At 36.7% G+C, this 21,580-nt stretch overlaps 1 protein-coding gene across 1 annotated transcript in view; it reads right to left on the bottom strand.

The window, feature by feature from the left end:
• SEMA3E (semaphorin 3E) overlaps window positions 1–21,580 on the bottom strand; it is a gene marked incomplete at its 5' end in the record, with an annotated part of 261,144 nt that overhangs the window by 45,946 nt on the left and 193,618 nt on the right. Inside the window, one exon of the mRNA XM_082662394.1 lies at window positions 2,508–2,601. Within this exon, the coding sequence (XP_082518520.1) occupies window positions 2,508–2,601 (94 nt within the window). The remainder of the gene's footprint in view (window positions 1–2,507; window positions 2,602–21,580) is intronic.

The following is a 21,580-nucleotide window of genomic DNA, read 5'->3' as shown; positions in this document are numbered from 1 at the left end:
TGGTCTAAAGATGGTCACCTTTTTGCTGGAGTCCTGTCCTAACCCATCGGCAGAGAACATGTGCGGTCATAAAATTCCACATTAATGCGTTCTTTTCCTGTCAGAGTAAGCTGCACCAGGCCTACCAAATTCCAACTCAGGTAGCTCCATTTTTTCCAGTCCAAATTCCTGCTGCTTTTTCAATTGGGTGAATTATTTCTACTTCCTGTCTTTTAAAGAGTTGCTGGCTCACAGAGGTTATCAGATTTCCATCCCAGTGGCTGCTGCATAGCCACAGTAAGTGAATGATCTCTCAAAGGTACTTTGGGATGAAAGCTAGCGGATAAATGAGAAGAATTATATTTTTATTTCTTCTCTTTGCAGGGATTATTCTATAACTTTTGTGTTTAGTTTGGAGGGCTCTTATGATTTGATTTCTTTTCTGAATAAGGGAAACAGTCACCCAGATGGCAAGCACTTCACATTTTAGCATCGTGTAATTCGATTTGGAAGTTCAATGAAATTCACTTGGAAATGTCCCTCCAGTAATATTTCCCCTCTTAAAAAATATTCAGTTTCAAATTCCTGGTTTCATGCAAAAACAAGCTCCAAGGAGGCTGAGTGGTGAGTGGCTAAAAAAAAATTACTTTTAACCATTAAAAGAAATGTTCAAAATAAATGGTGTTCTCTTCCAATCTTCTTAGGATTTTACTAGAGAAGTAGCGTTTACTGTGTAATTTTTGACTTTCAATACCTTTTATAATATTCTTGTGAACACTATCCCCAAATTTATTTTTGGTTTGTTTGTTTAGGAAGCTCAGGGAGTATTTCATTCAGTCGATATTTATAGGAGGCCTTTTCTGTGCAATATATTGTATGGTAAAAGAAAGATGATAAGACAGTCTCTTTCTTCCAGACATATTCAAATCTTAAATCTATGAAGTTACAAAAATCACTAAAAACATTAGAAAAAAATTGTATGAGTCTATCAAATGCATGTATTTTAACTCATATGCTGCCAATCTACCACGAATTTCTAACATTTCTGAAGCTGGCATTCTCCAAAAGTGGCATTCTTAAGGTTCTGATTCCTACTAAGTCTAAACTGACTTAAGCAACTTAATTCCCATATTTAAAATCTCCCCTCCGCATATTGTGTTTACACACACACATATATGAGTGAGTAGCAGAACTCAGGATATCATAGTATTTTCTTAAAAATCTTATATTCTTTAAAAATATCTCTTTATTCAAGCTCCTAAAGAACTAATCACTACGTGAAATTCTCATCTTAAAGCACTTTCAAATCATGAAGCTGTAGTAAATCAAACCTTCCCTACTGTTTAGAGCTAACGTAAGATTTTTGTTCTACAAATAAATATCCGTATATATAAAAGCTCTACTTATTTGGACCTGAGTACCATTACTGCGACAGGGGACTGTGGGAACTCGGATGCAAGGCCCATCAGAATCAACTGTCTGGAATAAGTTCACGGAACGTGTTGTCTCTAGAATATACAGGAACATCTGCATCAACTCTCAGTCCAGCAAAAGATATGTTGATTACTCATCAGTGGGGAGTTTTAAGTTTTACCCACTTATTTAGGATAGGAAATCTCTACTTGTTATTTTACATGTTTTCATTTTCTGTAAACAGGATGACCTAATAGTAGCAGATAACTCTAAGTGTTGCAAATGTAATAACAGAAGCTTGTCCATCTGTACCATGTATCTATCAGAACCTCTCAACACTGAGGAAACAGAATGATTCCTAAGAGCACCTATGTGAGGTGTCAAGGATTGCTCCCTTCAACTTTATACTTGGCAACTCAATCAGCTGTCTGTACCATAGCAGTGCTGGAGTATTTGATAAGGGTGTTCCATTTTCAGTCCCAAACTGTATTAAAGAAAAAGGATTTTTCTGAGATTTAAGTGAGATTTTCATGTATCTTGACTAATTTGATTGAAATCCAGATCAGACATGGCCAGCTTATTCTATTATGCCAACGTGGACATAGTTTGAGCCACTCAACCTCTACAGCTTACATTTTAAATTAACAGGAATGACTTTGAAATTCCAAATTGAGATGACTCTCTGCTGAATTCTACTGACACAGAGAAAGGTACCAAGAAGAGAATATTAGAAGTTCCCTTACAGTCACAGAGTAATTAATACATAAAGAATTAACATATGTTAAAATAGTTTGGTTTCTCTAGCTACATTTTTATAAAAAGTATTTACATAATTGCATTTTGTGAACAATAAATGACATAATACAAAATACCTTCTATCAGGTAGTAAGGGACAGTTTGTGTTTTCTGGATGAGACGTCCATACTTCATAGCAGCTGCACTTATTTTAGAGTAAAATTGGCTCAGGTGAGTATGGCTTGAAATTTAATATCCATGCTCCCAGCACCAATAAATAGATATGACACAGCAATGTATATGAAGAAACACCAAAGAATCTGCCTGAAGTTTCGAAATCAATAGGACTACCACCTGATGTCTGCAGCCATGATAATTACCAATTAAAGTGGAGATGAAGGAGGAGCTGGCATCAAAAGGACATCTGCCCCTTCCTCTCTCAGATCTGTGCGATTCCAGGTGAAAAAGGGGATCCTTTAAAGAAAACCAGAAAAGCCATTATGTATTTGCCAACTTTAATAAGAATTTAATTTCTCAGAAAAAATACATTTAACCTTGATTATTTACAAAACAGGTATTGTAAATAGGGCACCAGTGAGAAACATCAAGTTATTTAGGAACAAACCGGATTTTATAAATAAACACGTGGGTTTTCAGGCCCATGTGGGTTTTCTCACTTCTCTCAAAAAGGATGCAGGTGCTGAAATGAAAGAAATTTGCAGTTTTTAATCACTTGATCAGCCAGTATTAGTTATTCTGAGATGTGTCAGTTAAATATTCCAAATGAATGGAGACTTGCTGGAAAAAAAAAAAAGGTTAGTAAAAAGGAGACTCTGATAAACATGGAAATGGGCATTTATTCCACAAAGGCCATTACTGATTTTTTGAATAATCTCTAAAAGAAAATGATAAAATTTTCTATCAATAATTTGGAATATTTATTTCCAATCATTTTTATTCTTCATTGCATATTCTTTGTATAGACATCTAATATTTAATAATTTAGAGAATGATTACTGCATAAATAATTACTGGGATATACATGTAGAAGTTGATGCCATATTATGAACAATATTTCAGTATGGTTTTGCACAAATGAGATTTTGAAAATAAACATTTCCATGAAAAACTACTACTTTATTGGTTCCTATTGCAATCACATAACCACAGAACTTTTTCTGAATGTTCTCAGATTGCAAAATTCTCATTAATGGATATTTTTACAAGTAACCTCCATTAACTGTGTTATAAGTGGTTTCAGTTTAAAAAAAAAAAAAGTAGTCTGGAAAAGTGACAATAAAAATCAATATAGAGGGGCTTCCCTGGTGGCGCAGTGGTTAAGAGTCCGCCTGCCGTTTCAGGGGACACAGGTTCGTGCCCCGGTCCGGGAGGATCCCACATGCCGCGAAGCGGCTGGGCCCGTGAGCCATGGCCGCTGAGCCTGTGCGTCCGGAGCCTGTGCTCCGCAGCGGGAGAGGCCACAGCAGTGAGAAGTCCGTGTACCGCAAAAAAAAAAAAATTAAAAATCAATATAGAATATTTTGTCGGAAAAAAAACCCCACTTTGCAATAGAATATTGTCAATACTGCCCACTGTGGCATCTATAAGTAGTCCCGCCCACCTGTGAATAATGAACCTGTAACCAATCCAAAGTCCTGAGGAACCTTTAAGGGTTGCATACACTTTTCTAGAACTTGATCTGGACTTTCCTAGACAGCCTATTTACTCCACATTATCTATGCCATCCTTTTCTTGCCATTCTTATCCAACACACATTCCTCTTTCTCTCTGTGATACTCTAAAATCACCATTTTGATCCTGCCATTTCAAGACCTTTCTGGTAAGTGCAGAGCTCACCTGACTCTTATAAAACTCCAGTCTTGTTCTTGGAACCGAACCATAGCCTAGAGAACAAATGTGGCCTCTGAATCCAGAGGTGTGGCTAAACTGATATTTTAAGCCAGAAAAAGAAAAGTTTATCTATTTATACACTTCACACGAATCAGTAGAGAGAAAGAATGCCAGTAAATAATTTGAAACATTTTTGTGTTCGCTTCCCACAGACAACGGATTTGCAATGACATGAAAAGAAAATGTTTGTTGAAATGAGCTAGAATGACTGGTCTACCCAGCTAATACTTAAAAGGAAAGGGTTTCATCTAAATTTGCCAAACATATCCATAGTGTTTGTTATATGGAGGAGGAAATGATCAAGTCTATGAATGAAATACTTGTTTACCCCTTTAGTCACTGCCACTTTATAGAATATTTGGTAAAAATAGGTAGGGTATACATACTATACTTGCTCTAATACAGTCAAATGTCCAAATGCTTGCTCATAGAAAGCAGTTGAAGAAATATACTGAACTACTTTCTTAAATCAAGACTTTTGGGGGCTTCCCTGGTGGCACAGTGGTTGAGAGTTCACCTGCCGATGCAGGGGACACGGGTTCGTGCCCCGGTCCGGGAGGATCCCACATGCCGCGGAGCAGCTGGGCCCGTGAGCCATGGCCGCTGAGCCTGTGCGTCCGGAGCCTGTGCACCGCAACGGGAGAGGCCCAAAAGACTTTTGATAGATTCAACATTCTGTGATACTCAACTTTTTGTCTCTAATGATGGATGAAGTCGATTTATCTAACAGATATAATTAGAAACTGTAAACACTAAAATTGAAACTTCAAGAGAAAAACAAGTATATTGCTTATTGATTCAAGGAATATAATATATTCATTTAAATTTAAACTGTCAAGTGGGTGAAACAGAAAATGAAAACTGTAAGAATGCTAAGATCAAGAGAATCTCAGATTTTGAAGAACCACAAAGTTAGATGAAGGAAATGAAGTTACAATTTGTTAGAAAAGTCACAGGTTTTTGTAAATATAAATCATGATCTAGGTTCCTAAGGCTACTACTGTTGATTTGTGAATTTCAGCGTGTTCCTGAGATATCAAGTATCGGACAGAGCAGTGTCTTCAACTTTCAAGAGAAGTAAATTGAATCAACTGGAAACTATATTCACAAAAGCCTATAACCCTAACATTTTGAGAACAAATAAGTGGAACCCAGGATGTATGAAGCACAACTCTGTGCAATACGTAAAATCTGTTTGAGTCTGTAAAAGGATGAACTCTTTCATGAAACTTCAAATTTGACAACTGAATACTGAATACTAAGTACTTATATATTCTCAGAGATCTATGCCTCAAGTCCAGACTCAGATGTACCTTGACTGAACCCTTCCCACCTTTCTCCAGAAGACTTCAAATATCTCTCATTAATTTGATTAATGGCTAAAACTGCCTCAACAAATAGTCTTTTGAAATAATGAACAAATTAAATTAAGCCTTTTTGCCTGCTTTTCACATCACTTTGAAAATCCACATTTTTGAAGAGCTTAAAGGATAGACATACCTATCATTTTAATTTTTTAAATTCATGTGTTCTCAACGTACACTTACATCAAATTATCACGATGTACACTTTAAATATCTTACAATTTTATTTTTCAATTAGAACTCAGTAAAGCTGGAAAAAATACGTGTATTCTGCAATTTGTAGGTTTTTAGCCCACTAATGATTAAAAAAAAGATAAACTATTAGAACATCCCTGCTTTAGGCAAGCACCATTATCTTTATAAAAAGAAGAAAGGTCCAAATCTGTAGAGGAGACAATCATTTCATGCATACATAACCCTTGGTTAATAATACTGCAGAAGTCAGATAATACCAAAATGGATGACAGTGTTAAGCTGGATTGTAAATTGTGCTATGTACTTCTTAAATTTGAAGACTACACTATTTCTAACAAAATAGTGAAGAGGTGCTTTGAAAGTTCTATAACTTGTATCTCATCACTTCACATAGTCTTCTTTGACCCTGTCCCCAAACCTGACTAGTTCTTTTTTTTTTTTTTTTCTCAGTACGCGGGACTCTCACTGTTGTGGCCTCTCCCGTTGCGGAGCACAGGCTCCGGACGCGCAGGCTCAGCGGCCATGGCTCACGGGCTCAGCCGCTCCGCGGCATGTGGGATCTTCCCGGACCGGGGCACGAACCCGTGTCCCCTGCATTGGCAGGCGGACTCTCAACCACTGCGCCACCAGGGAAGCCCCTGACTAGTTCTTAAATGAACATTTCCATTATTAAATTAAAATGTCACATAGAACAGGAAGCTCTATATTTATTTTTATTAATCAGAACATACCTTTCTGTAGAAGTATAATATAGGTGCTGTCAATATTCCTTATTTAAATCACTGGATGCCTTAAAAACAGTAATACCGTCTCCCTGCTTTTTACTTTATTTCTGAATTACTAAGTTAAATGAAACTGTTAACAAAAATATGTTGCCTGGTTTTTAGTAAAGGCTATTATGATGTTATGACTAAAATAACATTTGATAATAAAAGCCAGTAAATGGTTGACATTTTTTACGTGAGTGACTTGAGAGTCTAAGTATGGCTATGATTACACACAGCTTTACATTCCTATTATTTTGAACTCAGCCTCGTTTGTCAGTTGAACGCAACTGTTCATTTGTCTGTGATAAATCAGTGACTGGCCTCAATAAATTTTATCTGAGCACATTACGTGCAGTCAAACCTTAACACATAATTACATGACACTTACAGAAGTTAAACAAAAGAAGCAAGGCCAGAAAAAGTAAGAAGATAAAGTTATCTTACACCCAATCAATGTTTTATGACATGGTAAAAACAAAAGATCTGCCTGTGGTGAAAGCTAATCAAACCTAAAAATGGTTTGCCCCTTTTTTAAAAAAAATGTATTTACTTGGGCTTCCCTGGTGGCGCAGTGGTTGAGAGTCTGCCTGCCGATGCAGGGGACATGGGTTCGTGCCCCGGTCTGGGAAGATCCCACATGCCACGGAGCGGCTGGGCCTGTGAGCCATGGCCGCTGAGCCTGTGCATCTGGAGGCTGTGCTCCGCAACAGGAGAGGCCACAACAGTGAGAGGCCCGTGTACCGCAAAAAAAATTATTTATTTTTGTCTGCATTGGGTCTTCGTTGCTGTCTGTGGGCTTCTCACTGAGGTAGCTTCTCTTTGTTGCAGAGCACTGGCTCTAGGTGCACGGGCTTCAGTAGTTGTGGCTCACGGACTCAGTTGCTCCACGGCATGTGGGATCTTCCCGGACCAGGGCTTGAACCCATGTCCCCTGTAGTGGCAGATGGATTCTCAACCACTGTGCCACCAGGGAAGCCCGAGTTTGCCTCTTTCACGAATGTACTCAAAACTCCTCTTTTTAACCCATCAATCTTTGTTGATAACAAGTATGAGATTTCCACTGAACAAATCATGAAAGACGAACAAGGTCAGAGAGGCAACTTCTATTGGAGATAAGATGACTACTAAAACCATATTTCTGATCTAATTTTATTGCTTCTCTAAAACCTTTCTACCATGCCTTTTGAAATCCTTATTTCATGGTAAGTGAATCCCTAAAACCACACTCAATTTACAACATGCTTCAATACCTCCTTGCCTTAATTGAGTCATAGCTCCCATACTAGGCATAATTATGGAGCCTCAAAATGTTCATGTCCTAACGCCCGGAACCTATGAATATCTCACTTTGCATAGCAAAACGGACTTTTCAGACGTGATTAAGTTAAGGACATTCAGATGGGGATATTACCCTGAATTAGCCAGGTGAGCCCAGTGTAATCACATGAGTCCTAAAAATGGTCAGAGAAGATGTGATGATGACAGCCAAGAACCAACCAAAGCAATGCAGTGTGGGGAAGACTAGACCCGCCATTCATTGCTGGCTCTGATGATGGAAGAATGGGGCCATGAGCTAAGGAATGTGGGTGGTTCTCTAGAAGCTGGAAAAAAGAATGTCATGGATTCTTCCCGGAGATCTTCTGGAAGGAATGCATCCCTACTGACATCTTGATTTTATTCCAGTGAGAATCATTTTAGACTTCTCATCTACAGAATTATTAGATAAAACATTTGTTTCATTCTAAGCCACTAAATTGACGGTAATTTGTTACAGCAGCCTTAAAAAATGAACGCAGCTCCTATGAGGATATTGCTCCACACAGCTTCTCACACTCCCAGCTCTTTTACATGATTAATCATAAAATTATAAATATTTTTGACCCAATACAAACCTCCAGAGTTGAGACCCTTTTATTTTTTTCAAAATACAAAGGTCCCTTCCCATCTTCTCCCCCTTAGTCAGCCCTCACTTTGCCCCTCGTTCTCTTATCCACATGTCTACCTTCGCCATTTCTAAACCTAGGATTGCGATGATGCTAAAGCAAACCATTCAAAAATATAAAGCAATCAGTAACAACCAGTGGTTTTTAGCTCAGCCCTCAAAATTTCCAAGGAATGTATGTTTCCCTGGTTACATCCTTTTATAACTCTTTTGAGCAGCTATGTGCTCAGACACCCCAACTCATGATCTCCCTTGACATTCAGTAGACAGCCTCACACCTTACGATTGATGGAGAAAATCAGTTTCCATTATTTATGTAATTATTCAGAAAAAAAAAAAATCAGTTTCCACTTGTCAGGTCCTGGCCCTGGAACAGGAAACACAGTAGCAAACAAAACTCCAAGCCTTATCACTCTACTATTCTCATAAAATTACCCCCAATAGATTTTTTTTTTTACTGTATCTATCTGCAATGTTCAACGCTGTTGCCTGCACCATGGCACTTATAATTCACTCCTCTACCATTTATCACCTTAATTTTAACCAGCCTCCTGAGCAGTCTCCCCAGCCACTAATTCTTTACTCTGCTACCAAAGACTTCTTTCTGAAATGTGAATTTCCTCTTATCACCTCCCTCCTTAAAATCTGTCATTGACTTCCCATAGACTCCAGAAAACAAAGTCTAAAGTCCTTAGGGTATTTTCATAAGGGACTTTATACATAAATACTTCATCTCTAAAACGCTGCTCTTACAGTTTGAGTACCAACCATTCTGACTGCTTGTAGATTTTTTAATCTTTCTTCGACTTATGAATGTCTTTAGGATAATAATGCCCACACAGTATTAAAAATTCAGAACAGACCTTATCACCTCCAGGAATCCTGATCTGACCCATCTGTCTGCCCTAATACGGATTCTGGGTCCTCCTGAAGCATCATATAAATCCCCCTTTTACATCATTTACTCCTCTGTATTACAACTGTCTGTTTGACTCTATTCCCTACTGGTTTGTGAGGCTCCCTTGAGGAAACTGCCTATGTGACATTTATCTTCGATCCTCTGTATCAAATAAAATACCTGATGTATAATAAATGCACAGCTGTTTTTATTGTTTGAATAAATAGTTTTATCTCCTTTGTTGTGTGATCTTTGCCTACTTTCTCACAGATCTAAAACAACTCACAAAACAGAGCTGTGGCTAGGTATGTTGATTTAAAACGAGACAACACGTACAAGTTATTATGCTATTCTTTGTTGTACATGCTTTCCTGGGGCTACTCATACAGCAGTATCACAGTTCTATTTTTTCTATATTTTGATTGCCATTGGCTTTAGTAACAACTAAAGGAAAAAATAAACGTGTTCCTAATTTCCCCCGCTATTTATTGAAGATAATGTATTTTCATAGACACTTTGACAATATATGATGAACTCTTGCGAGGTTTGATATATTAAAGGTTAGGATGAATAGAACATAATATCACATGGCAGTCGTTAAAAATAAAATCAAGTACTGAAGAATTATAGAGATGACTTATTTTATCCCCAAAGACCTTATTAGTGACAGCATATAATTTGAAGTAATATGGAGGTGTGACATGGACGTACACATATTTGTCAGTTAAGGCTTCCCTTTCCCGCATGACTTTTTTTTTTCTTTTTTCTTTTTAATGAGGAAAAGGTATTCTCTCGATACTGTTGTGTTTTGTCAGGAAATCTGAAAACTGAATGGGCAATAAAGACCGAGTTCTTAATTGTTATCAAACAACCAACTTGACACTAGTTTTTAACACACTAATTGGTCTTTTGTGCCATGATTTTAAAGCAGAGGCTTCCTTTGTCTTGTTAAGCTGCATATGACAAAAAAATACACTGATGCAAGTCATCTTAATTCCTCAGGATTGAATATGTTATTCTTGCAACTTTATACAGCTGAGATGTAGAAATTTTAAAGGAAGAAAATTTACCATACACACAATAGTATTGATATTATGATAGAAAACAGGCAAATTCCAAGCTTTTATTGCTTTGCTTTGCATAGGTCAAGCTAACTTCAAAATTAACTACAAATTTAAGAATGAAGTTTTTCACATTATTTGGAGAGTTCACTGTGGTCTTAAATGCAGTGTTTAATTTAGTGCACAATCCAATAAAATACTAAAAAGCAAGTAATATAATTTTCTTCCATGAAGTAGAATTCAACAACCAAACCAACCAGAATACTTGAGTCATAATGACCTTGTCAATGACCCCAAAGCAATCGAGTTTATGGTTCAAGTAATGTGTAATGCTGGTGTTTAACCCTTTTGAGAATGTTGGTCACTACTTAGACTGGTTTTCCATTATCTATGTTTTAACAGCTGGAATTTCTGCCTGAGTAATGTGGCTTAAATTTACAAGACATCGCTAGTATTAACAATGTGGGCTGCACTTTTTGTTTCAGTGTGACACAGAGAAGTTTTTCAATAGATCCTCATGTGCTTGAGAAAAAGCAGGACATCTAGCTCACAAATGTCAGGAGATGCATGTGCTCTTCAGAAAAACGTTTGTAAAGAATAAATGGTCCATCTTCCCAGAAGGATTTTCTCATTTAGGTCTTGAGGAGAGCCCTCAAAACCCAGGAAGCCTGCTGTAAGCTACTGTCAGTAGGCGTGAGTTGCTGCATATCAGGTGTTAAACGTGATGCCAATTAAATGAAATGAGCTTCCCATTAATAAATCAGCTTTGTGAACTAATACTATTCTTGCCCTCAGCACCACTGAGATATTCTGCAAGATGTCAAAAGTAAATTGGAACATTACAAATACAACAAGATAAAACAAGTAATCACTTATTTTATTAGCTATTTCTAATAGGAAAAAAGTAAAATACACAGGCTCACAGCCCTGTATCTATCAATAAAGGTGGTTTGGGTACAAAAATGCCTAGAATAAATAACCATAATATGCACTTTAATCCTTCACACAAAAAAACAGCTTTTCAATGGTCTGTATCACACATTAATTTTGAATGTGATTCACTGTATCATTTATTTTTTCCCTTTCTTCTGCCAAGCAATAAAATCATTTATTAAAGAATATGTGAAACATTTCCTAAAGGCTAAATAAACAAAGTGGAAAAAAATGCAAAAAGGGAGTGAAGTTGTAAGTAAATGTTTTGACTTTAAGGCTAATAGTTTTGCATTTTAATTGCTTTTTTCTTTTTTTACATCTTTTTTCCAAAAATGATACATTACATTTGTATAATACTTTACAATTTAGGAAGTATTCTTGCACATGTTATTTTGTTTCATCCTCAAAGTAAGTCTGTAAAGTAAGACAGGGTCAATAATATTGTTCAAAATATTACTTTCTCTTTATAGGTGAGGAATCACGGGCAGAATGAGGGTTTGCTAGTCTCAAAGAGTGTCTTCTAGTTCCACATTACTTTACAGTATTACCCTACTTGCCATTATAAAGGAGAGGATGGATATATTTGCGTTGCTAGGCATGGTTGAGTCCTTTATAAGGTACTTAATGTATAATCAAGGTTCAAAAATGTATATTAAGATTTTTTTGAAGAAGAAAAGTATTTTATTATTTTATGTACTTATTAAATTATATGTTCAAATGTTTTATTTCCTTAAATATTATCAGAATAGCTTGCAGAGGCTACTAAAATTTTTTAAAAGCTTATAATACAGCTAAGTAAAATTCTAACTCAAATGTCTTGTGCTGAATTTTTAAATAAATATTTGCTTTAACCTTTATTTGATGGCAAAATCATCTTTCCCTCTCTTTTGTTTTAATTATTACTTCAGGATTCCTCACCCTAAGTGCCCTCATCATATGCCAATATTCTCCTAAATTCCACACTGATAGCTCTGTCTGCTGGATATGTATGCCAGGGTATACTGAGAATACTGGAAGCAAATATTCTTCAAACTGTAATTATAATGTTGTCGTGAAGCCTGCTTTTACGTGAAAACAGCATCAACCTTGCTTCTCACCTCTTCCTCACCATCTTCTTAAAAGTAATCATGTCACTCTCCCTCTGAAAAATCTCTGGTGCTTCCTCATGATTACTGAATAAAGTCTAACTTCTAGAATGGCAGTTTAGGACCTTCATGGTATGACCTCATGCTTTATCCCTTATGATCTCCAGCATCCAATCAAAATTCCAGCAGCATAAGCTATCTGTAAACTTTTCTGCATCATAACATCCATAGCTCTGATTACACTTTCCCTTTGGGAAAAGAGAATGTGAGTCTTCCTTTTCTCTACAATACTAACTCCTACTAATGATGAAATGATATTGAAAAATGACTTCACTGATATTCTCCAAGACTTCACCAAGCAAAACTTCTCCCATGGCTATGAGTCTCTTGTAGCATTATTCTCACTGCATTGTGACGATGTATATCTGGGCAATTCAACAAACATTTAAGAAGCCTACTATACTCCAATCATTCAGACAATATTGAATTTAGGAAGCATGATGCATGCTATTCCTTTTATTAAACACCATAAAATTAAGCAAAGTAGCCGAACTGTCAGGGAAGATTAGAGGGAAGTTCACAGTGACAAATGCCTACCTCAAGAAATGAGAAAAGCCTCAAATAAATAACTTAATTTTACACCTCAAGGAACTAGAAAAAGAACAAACAAAAGCCAAAGTTAGTAAAAGGAAGGAAATAACAAAGATCAAAGCAGGAATAAATGAAATAGAGACCAAAAAGACAACAGAAAATATCAATGAAACTAAGAGCTGGTTCTGAGAAAAGATAAACCAAATGGATAAACCTTTAATTAGACTCACCAAAAAAAAAAAAAAAAGGACTCAAAGAAATAAAATCATAAATGAAAGAAATGATATTACAGCTGATACCATAGAAATACAAAGGATCATAAGAGACTACTTATGAACAATTATACACCAACAAATTGGACAACCTAGAAAAATATGGATAAATTCCTATAAACATATGACCTACCAAGACTGAATCATCATGAAATAAAAAATCTGAACAAATTATTAGTAAGGAGATTGAATACATAATCAAAAACCTCCCAACAAACAAAAGTCCACGACCAGATGGTTTCACTGGTGAATTTTACCAAACATTCAAAGAATTAATACCAATCCTTCTCAAACTATTCCAAAAAATAGAAGAGATGGGAACTCTTCCAAATTCATCTTATGAGGCCATCGTTACCTTGATACCAAAATCAGACAAATATGCTAGAAGAAAAGTAAATTATAGACCAATATGCCTGATGAACTTAGATGCAAAAATCTTCAACAAAATATTAGCAAATTGAATTCAACAATACATTAAAAGGATCACACACCATGATCAAGTGGGATTTATTCCAGGGATACAAGAATGCTCCAGCATTCGCAAAGCAATGTGATGCACCACATTAACAAAACAAAATGGGGAATAAAAGTCATATGATCATCTAAATAGATTCAGAAGGAGCATCTGACAATGGATTTTATATATATATCCAGAATATAAAAGAACTCATACAACTCAATAGGAAAACAAGCAAACAAACAATCTAATTTAAAAATGGGCAGATGTGAATAGACATTCTTCCAAAGAAGACATATGATGGCTAATAGGTATGTGAAAAGATTCTCTACATCATTAATTACTAGGGAAATGGAAATCAAAAGCACAGTAAGATATCACCTCATACCTGTTAGAATGGCTAATATCAAAAAGTGTAGAAAAAACAAGTTTTGGCAAGGATGTGGAGTCAAGGGAACCCTTAGGCATCGTTGGTGGGAATGTAAACTGGTGCATCTACTGTGAAAAATAGTATGGAGGTTCCTCAAAAAATTAAAAATATAACTACTATACATCCAGCAATTCTACTTCTGGGTATTTATCCAAAGAAAATGAGAACACTAAATCAAAAATATATATGTACTCCCATGTTCACTGCAGTATTATTAACAACAGCCAAGATATGGCAACAACCTAACTGTCCATTGATAGATGAATGGGTAACAAAATTGTGGTATATATATGTGGAATATAATATTATTCAGTCATAAAAAAGAATGAAATCTTGCCATTTGTGACAACATGAATGCACCTTGAGGCACTATGCTAAGTGAAATAAAAGAAAGACAAGCATCATATGCTCTCCCTTATATGTGGAATCTAAAAAAACCAAAAAACAAGCTCAGAGCTACAGAGAACAAACTGGTGCTTCTCAGAAGCAGGGAGCGGCGGGTAGGAGACACGGGTGAACTTTTATTTTTTTTAGTTGAAGCAAGTTAAATCTAAACATTTAAAATAATAATCGTCAGTTTAACAAATGGCAAACCAAAATGAACAGGTGACTGCAAGTAATATATAATAGGATAAAATTTTTTCATGAATCAATATATTAACTGAACTTCAATGAATCATATTGGACAAATACATCATTTCAATGGCAGAAATAAAGTCTCTGATACTTTCTTCTTATAAATTAGAGAAAAGAAATAAAGGAAGAGGAAGAAGGAGAAGGAGAAGGAGAATAGGAACAGGAATAAGAACTAGAATGAGTCAGGATGCTTCGTAAAGAGAGTCAATTCAAAGTGGAGACAAGAAAGGTTCTGATTTGCTCTTGCTCGAGTCCCATAACCTCTTTCTACTGCAATTACTTGTAACTCATTCTTTGTAAAAAAAGAAATGACAATTCTATGCTGCTATCTTCTATGACTGTTGTGACAACCAGAGGAAGTAGTGGGTATAAAAGGCCATTAAGAAACCATAAGAACTAGAACATACAAATATGTGACATAACCATACATGAAAAGAAAACTGACCTCTTACAAAATCAAGGGTTTGCAACCAAATATTTTATATCAAACCCAATGGTGCATAATGCTGATTTCATTCAGCATTTTGTTTTTGTTGTTCTACAGTGAACTTTAAAACCTTGTTCTATATTATAAGAAGCCAATGTGGTGTCAGAATGCACATTAATATGGATAGTATTTCAAAGCACTGTGGATAAGTGATGGATTATTCAATAAATGGTGTTTGGACAACTGGACTGCCATCTGGAAAAAAATAAAGTTTGATTACTACCTCATGTCCTATAGCCCTGTAGTCAAATTCCAGACTGATCAACAATTTAAACGTAAGAAATAGGATTATACAGGGAATAGAAAAAGACAAAAATTTTGTATATAACCTTTGATTCAGGGAAAGGCCTTTTAAAATAAGACACAAAATTCAGAAGACTTAAAAGAAAGACTGATAAATAATATGACTAAAAATTTTTTAAAATCCTATATGGAAAAAAAATAATCATTTTTTTCACTCAAATAAAAAACAAGACCTTTATTTTTGCCTTAATATATAATAAACTTATACAAATCAATAAAAGATAACAAAATTAATTTTAAAAAATGGTCTGGGGTCATAGATGTATAAAGTAGGCATGGAATACCTTTTCATTCCAGAAAGCAAAGAAAGCTATCAAAACTATTAGGGTTGTAAAGACTTAGATGTCAACTTAAAGAGGTAACTACTGGACAAATATGGGATAATTCATTGATCAATAAGAATAATAAGTGCAACGGATTGAAATAAACCTGAACAGCCAAAGAATATTAAAAAGCTGAATACTGGCAATATTTGCTGGAAATATCTTATAAGGCCACATTAGTAAGTGTCCTATTATAATTAACTGTGTAGTTCTAAGATTAGGAAAGTTAGTATTTTAATTATTTGAAAGATGAGCATAGCCAGTCTGCTTATAATGACATCATGGGTGCTGATTTGATTCATTTACCTTATGATCATCTGTGTTTGGTTTTGGAAAAAGTCAAATTTAATGTGATAGAAAATCCATCACATATGTCTAGTCAGTCCCTGCCTGAGCTACCCAGTTAATCTGGCTTTGAATTTACATATTGAATTCATATTGAATTTACATATTGAACTGACTTTGAACTCATACTGAGAATGAAACAGCATTCTATAACAAATTACTCAAGTAGCTTACTTGGAATCTCTTTACATCAACAAATTATGCAATATTAAAAGCAGGTATATCTATATGTGAAAAGGCTGAAGAAAATAAAATTTTGCAGTAACTGACATCATGGTCTGGATTATGAAAACTAGCTGCGGCTTAATAGAATGCCAAGAAATTCAGTGAATGCAATTATGGCTATCTTTTGAGCAGTTATGGACGTGCCGTCCTGCATAGACATTTTCGGGTGAATTTGGAGGAAAAAATAGTGGTAGTAAATATTTGTTCAATGTAAACAGGTGCTTACCTTCTGATATTCTCTATATATTGTATGATAAAATAATTGGCATAGCACGTCTAATAAGCAATTGGATTAAACTGTGTCTGTTTCTTAGATAAAATATACGGTATCTGATAATTTATATATATGTATATAGAATAATCTACATATATGATAACATACGTAAGCATTATATATTTTAATATGTAAAGTATAAATAGGAGATATTAATATTAAATATTCCTTACTATTAATTATTAATATTAAACTATTAAGTAGAACAATGCTAGACATAATCAAGAATAAACAGTTATGTATACTTTCAAAAATTTAACTGAATGATGGAGATCATTATCTAGACTTTTACACATGTCAGGAGAAAACCCATCTTGACTCAAGTCAGTTTAATGATCTGGATTTCTCTTCTGCATTGCTTTTCCTGTCCACCTTCTCTGGGTTTGACTACTCTCACTGTTATTTTGACCACACACAATGAAGCAAGAATCAAAATTGTTTTTTGAGGACAAAGATGCTTTTGATCAAACTATGAATATCTACTTTTCACGGGAAGGAAGATATAGTCCCTTTTTAATATGCAGCTAGGCTTCGGAGCCATTGCTCATTTCTGAATCCCTGTTCCCTTTCACTTGGACACTTCTGAAAACCCCTCAGTCCTATGAGTGTTCCTACTGATGACTGACTCATACATGATGACAAAGGATCACAGTCCTGTGTAGAGACGAAAGAAAAGAACTGCTGGTAAAAGGAAAAAGAAATCCACCATCTGCACAGTAAGCACTGGACAGCTGAAGGGAAGGGACGCTTTCTATAACAGGTGATCTGTCATTCAGCTCTGGCTGGAACCATACAGCTCTCAGAGTTAAAACTGTCAACAAAGGAAATTTTGGAAAATACGTTTAGTGAGTGAAGACTTTCATGGTTATCAGAGAAGTCTAGGTTAAGGGATTCCTGGCTTTTTCTTATGGAAACAGGAAAAATGCTCATGAGGAAATGTATCTACACTATAATATTCTTACATAGTTACAGAAGAGTATTCCAAAATTATTTTCAAAGCTGGTAATAATTAAACCCTTTCAGATTTTATGATGCCCAGGAAACACTCTAATCTGCTGTATGCTTGAAATGGGGAAACCTGCCCCACGATCTAGGCTTGAGTCTAAGAGTATATGTTCCCTCTTTCTTCTTGCATCTCATTCCTCCCTTTATCAAACCACAAAAATTAGTTTATTACATAGAGATAAAAGGCATGTGAGCATATTTTCTTATGTAATTATTCTGGAGGCTCAAGCCTGTAGATATAGAATAGAATAGAACAGAACAGAAATAGAGTACAATTAAAAGAGACAACCAGCATGTTTCACTAGGCCCCCATGATCAGTGATAACACAGAATGGACAATAAACACAGGGCCTCACATGCACTTCAGAGGATATGATTTCAATGTGCACTTGAATTCCATGAGTACTTCACTACTCCGTGCAGGGCACTGTGCTAGGTGCTGCAAAGTGAATAATAAATCATTTCTGCAGAGCACTTACGAAGATACAAAGCACTTTTACCTACGTGCTCTTCCTTTATTGCTTATCACAAATCTTTAAGATAGATATCTAACCTATTTCAAATACAATGATCCTCCAAAGAACATCACAGGAAGGAACTGTGCCTTCTGAGCTCTAGATAGGGAAATACAATTAGTATAATGAGTGCCTCAGTGTCAAAAGTCCTATAATGCGGTGTTATGTGCACAGGAAATTGGAACCTAATTCTAGTCCTGGGGGTAGAGTGGTCTGGGTTGAGGGAGGGAATGGTAATATTCTGGGATGTTTTTCCTAAGGAAACAAAAAAACAAAAAAAAGTTGATTAAGATTTATATTACGAACACTCTCTCTGGCTCAAATATTGTGCTAAGAACACTGCTTATTTGTTTATTTCACTGTTACTACAACCTTAAGAGACAGATAATTTTATCCTCATTTTACAAATAAAATTTCTAAGGCTCAAAGCTATTAAAAAATGTATCCAAATTCACATAGCTAGTAACACGAATATCTAATTCCAAAGTCTTTCAAGCACTCTCCTAAAAGAAGGCATTCTAGGAGAAAAGAAAAATCATTTCATGATGAAGGAATGGGTAGGAAAGAAGCAAGTAGCCCTGATTGACTATGATCAAACTTGTACAGAGGAAGTTTAATAAGTGGGAAGGAGTGAGGGCTGAGAAAGTACATTAGAACCAGACTGTGAAGGATGCTGAGATAAGGTGTTTGAACTTCCTTCCCTCAATGTACAAGGGGAAATCGTGAAAAAATGTTTTGAAAAGATTTACTGTTAAGCATGGTTAATTTGACAGCTGACTGAGTTACGGCTAGATTGAAGAGCAAGTGAAAACTGGGGCAAAGCTAGTGGAGGGTGACAATGGTTCTGGCAGAAGTAACAGAAAGCGGAATGGATCGGAAAGATAGTTTAAAGATACAGCTGAAAGGGTTTTGCTACTGATTTAACTTGAAGGAAAGCTAGGCTGACAGTACAATGTTGAGTTTTAAGCATGATTGGAAAGAAAAGAAGTATTATCTTTTAACTATGATAAGGAGCCCAGTAAAAAGGAATGAAAGAATAGGTTTTTAGGAAACATGATAAATTTCATATTAGGAATCTGTTTGATTTATCGATCTGGATACTTCTTATTTTATTATTTTTGCGGTACGCGGGCCTCTCACCGCCGTGGCCTCTCCCGTTGCGGAGCACAGGCTCCGGACACGCAGGCTCAGCGGCCATGGCTCACGGGCCCTGCCGCTCCGCAGCATGTGGGATCATCCCGGACTGGGGCACGAACCCGTGTCCCCTGCATCGGCAGGCGGACTCTCAACCACTGCGCCACCAGGGAAGCCCGATCTGGATACTTTTTAAATGATGACAGGAAATAATAGAAACTTGACATGGGACGTCAGAAGATGTCTTAGGACTAGGAATTCAGATTCGTGAATAGCTGATGCCACTGGAGAAGTTAAAGGAATGAGACTGAAGATGCTGCTGCTGATGACAGCTGACAATTACATAATATCTATTATCTGTCAAGGTGATTTACTTATATTAATCCAATCCCATAACAACCCTATATCTGAGGTACTATTATAAGCTCCATTTTATGGAAAAGGACACTTGAGGCATGGAGAGAACAGTGACTTGCCCTAAATTATTACACAGTCAGTAAAAGACTGGGATTAAGCCTAGAGGTATGGAATTATTCTATATATGTAATTAATATCACCACTGCACCACCACCATCAGTTTGGCTTGTGGCCTTCCGGAGAGCGAGAGGGCTGAAAGACACAACCCAGAGCGCTGGTGGTGAATTAGCCTGGGGGAGGGGCTGAGATTGGGGAAATGCTGAAGGAATACTTTCAGTGTGTCTCTGTGCTTTGACTCCCTCATAAAGGAGAAGGCAATGACATGGATGACTTTGAATGACTGAAACGATATCATTACTTACATATGAAATCAATATATCATTATGGAGAAAAGTGTAGAATATAAATCGCTAAAGGCTGAAAATAATGATTTTTCATAGTCGTACTATTTAAAGAGAACCACTGTTGAAGCTGTTACATTTCCTTCCAGTCTTTATAGCATCTTTGATATCTTATTTCATGGCGCTCATGTTACGCCATGATGTGTAACATCATCCAAGTGTTTGACACTTGGATGTCAAACAAGTAATAAGACGTTCTGTCTCCATTTCTTTAATAAACACTTTTCAGTCTCCAATGCTGTGATACTTTATGGGCAGAACCTTTTCTTTAGCCCCGACATTCGATGATTTTTATTTTGATATCACTGGAGTGAAGAGATGTCTACCAGCCTGGTTTTGTCTTGAAACAAGGTAATAAGTAAGTCCCCATGTACTGATCTCAGTGTCCTTTGGGCTCCTGTTACTTTTGGCCTCCCAAACATTCATTTGCTGTAAATTTTATATCATCTCAACAGTGATTCAGCCACCTGAGGGCAAGGGGATGGCAGCCCTACAGAAAGTCCTGAAACGAAATCACCAGCTGTGCAGGCTTTGTTTTCTTCCTTCTTGTGTTTGCTAAAGGTGTTAGACTGACGGTCAGATTTTTGTTTGCATCTTTTTGTTCTGTTTTATAGCCTTTCTATATACAACTTTACGTTCAGGCCAGGCTGTACAGCATGTAAGTAATGTGTTGTCACCTAACCCCTCTCCAGATGTTGCTGGCAAGGTCCTGAGAGTTTGCCAGAAACTTCTCTGCTTCCCATGAGGAGGCACTGTTCTGTCAAGTCGCGCTCTTTGACCCTAAGTGCCTTCCTCCAATCTGGTTCTGCATCACAGCTAATAAAATGTCCCTGGACATTCAGGCATATGGTAGCACTCTCGTCCTTCGTAGTGCATGCTGATGCAAGTTCTCCCCTTTGATGGACTCCTTCTGGTAAATTCAATAGAAAATCAGCAACAAGGTGGTTCTTAAGAAGTAGAGGGAGTAGGTTATTACCTGTATCTGCCTGGATCCAATGAGGAGACAAAACCCCACAAAGTTTAAACAGGGGACATTTAACATAAACAAACATTACGTGATGATAGGAGATTAAGTATAAAGATGAATCGCACGCTGAGGAAGGACAAACTGAAAAGGGGGGTTCAGACGTCATTGAAAGATGTACGGTTGCATGCCAACGGGTGGTGGAGAAGCTTGCAGTGTGTCCAGGTCAGGGCTGGTCCAATGTCCCCAGGCAAGTGGAACCACCCTCAGGCACACAGTTCTGAAACCCCCCGTGCACAGGACATCAGAGGGAACTTGGAGCTGGAGAGATCGCCCCCTGCAGAACCTAGCATGCTGGTATGGCCTGGATTGGGGTGGCTCACCGGACAGCCAGACCCATGGGGCCGCAGGCAGGGGACAGGAAAGGATGCAGGGAAGCAGCATTTCTGCACAAGCTGGGGGCAGCCCCACATCTCATGCTGCCTCTGTCCGAATTGAGAGCTGCAGCCAGATGCTAG

The sequence above is a fragment of the Grampus griseus genome (assembly GCF_964374135.1).
Source record: "Grampus griseus genome assembly, chromosome: 9".
Classification (NCBI taxonomy): Eukaryota; Metazoa; Chordata; class Mammalia; order Artiodactyla; family Delphinidae; genus Grampus; species Grampus griseus.
Note: the sequence above shows the minus strand (reverse complement) of the source record. Positions and strands in the feature narration are given on the sequence as shown.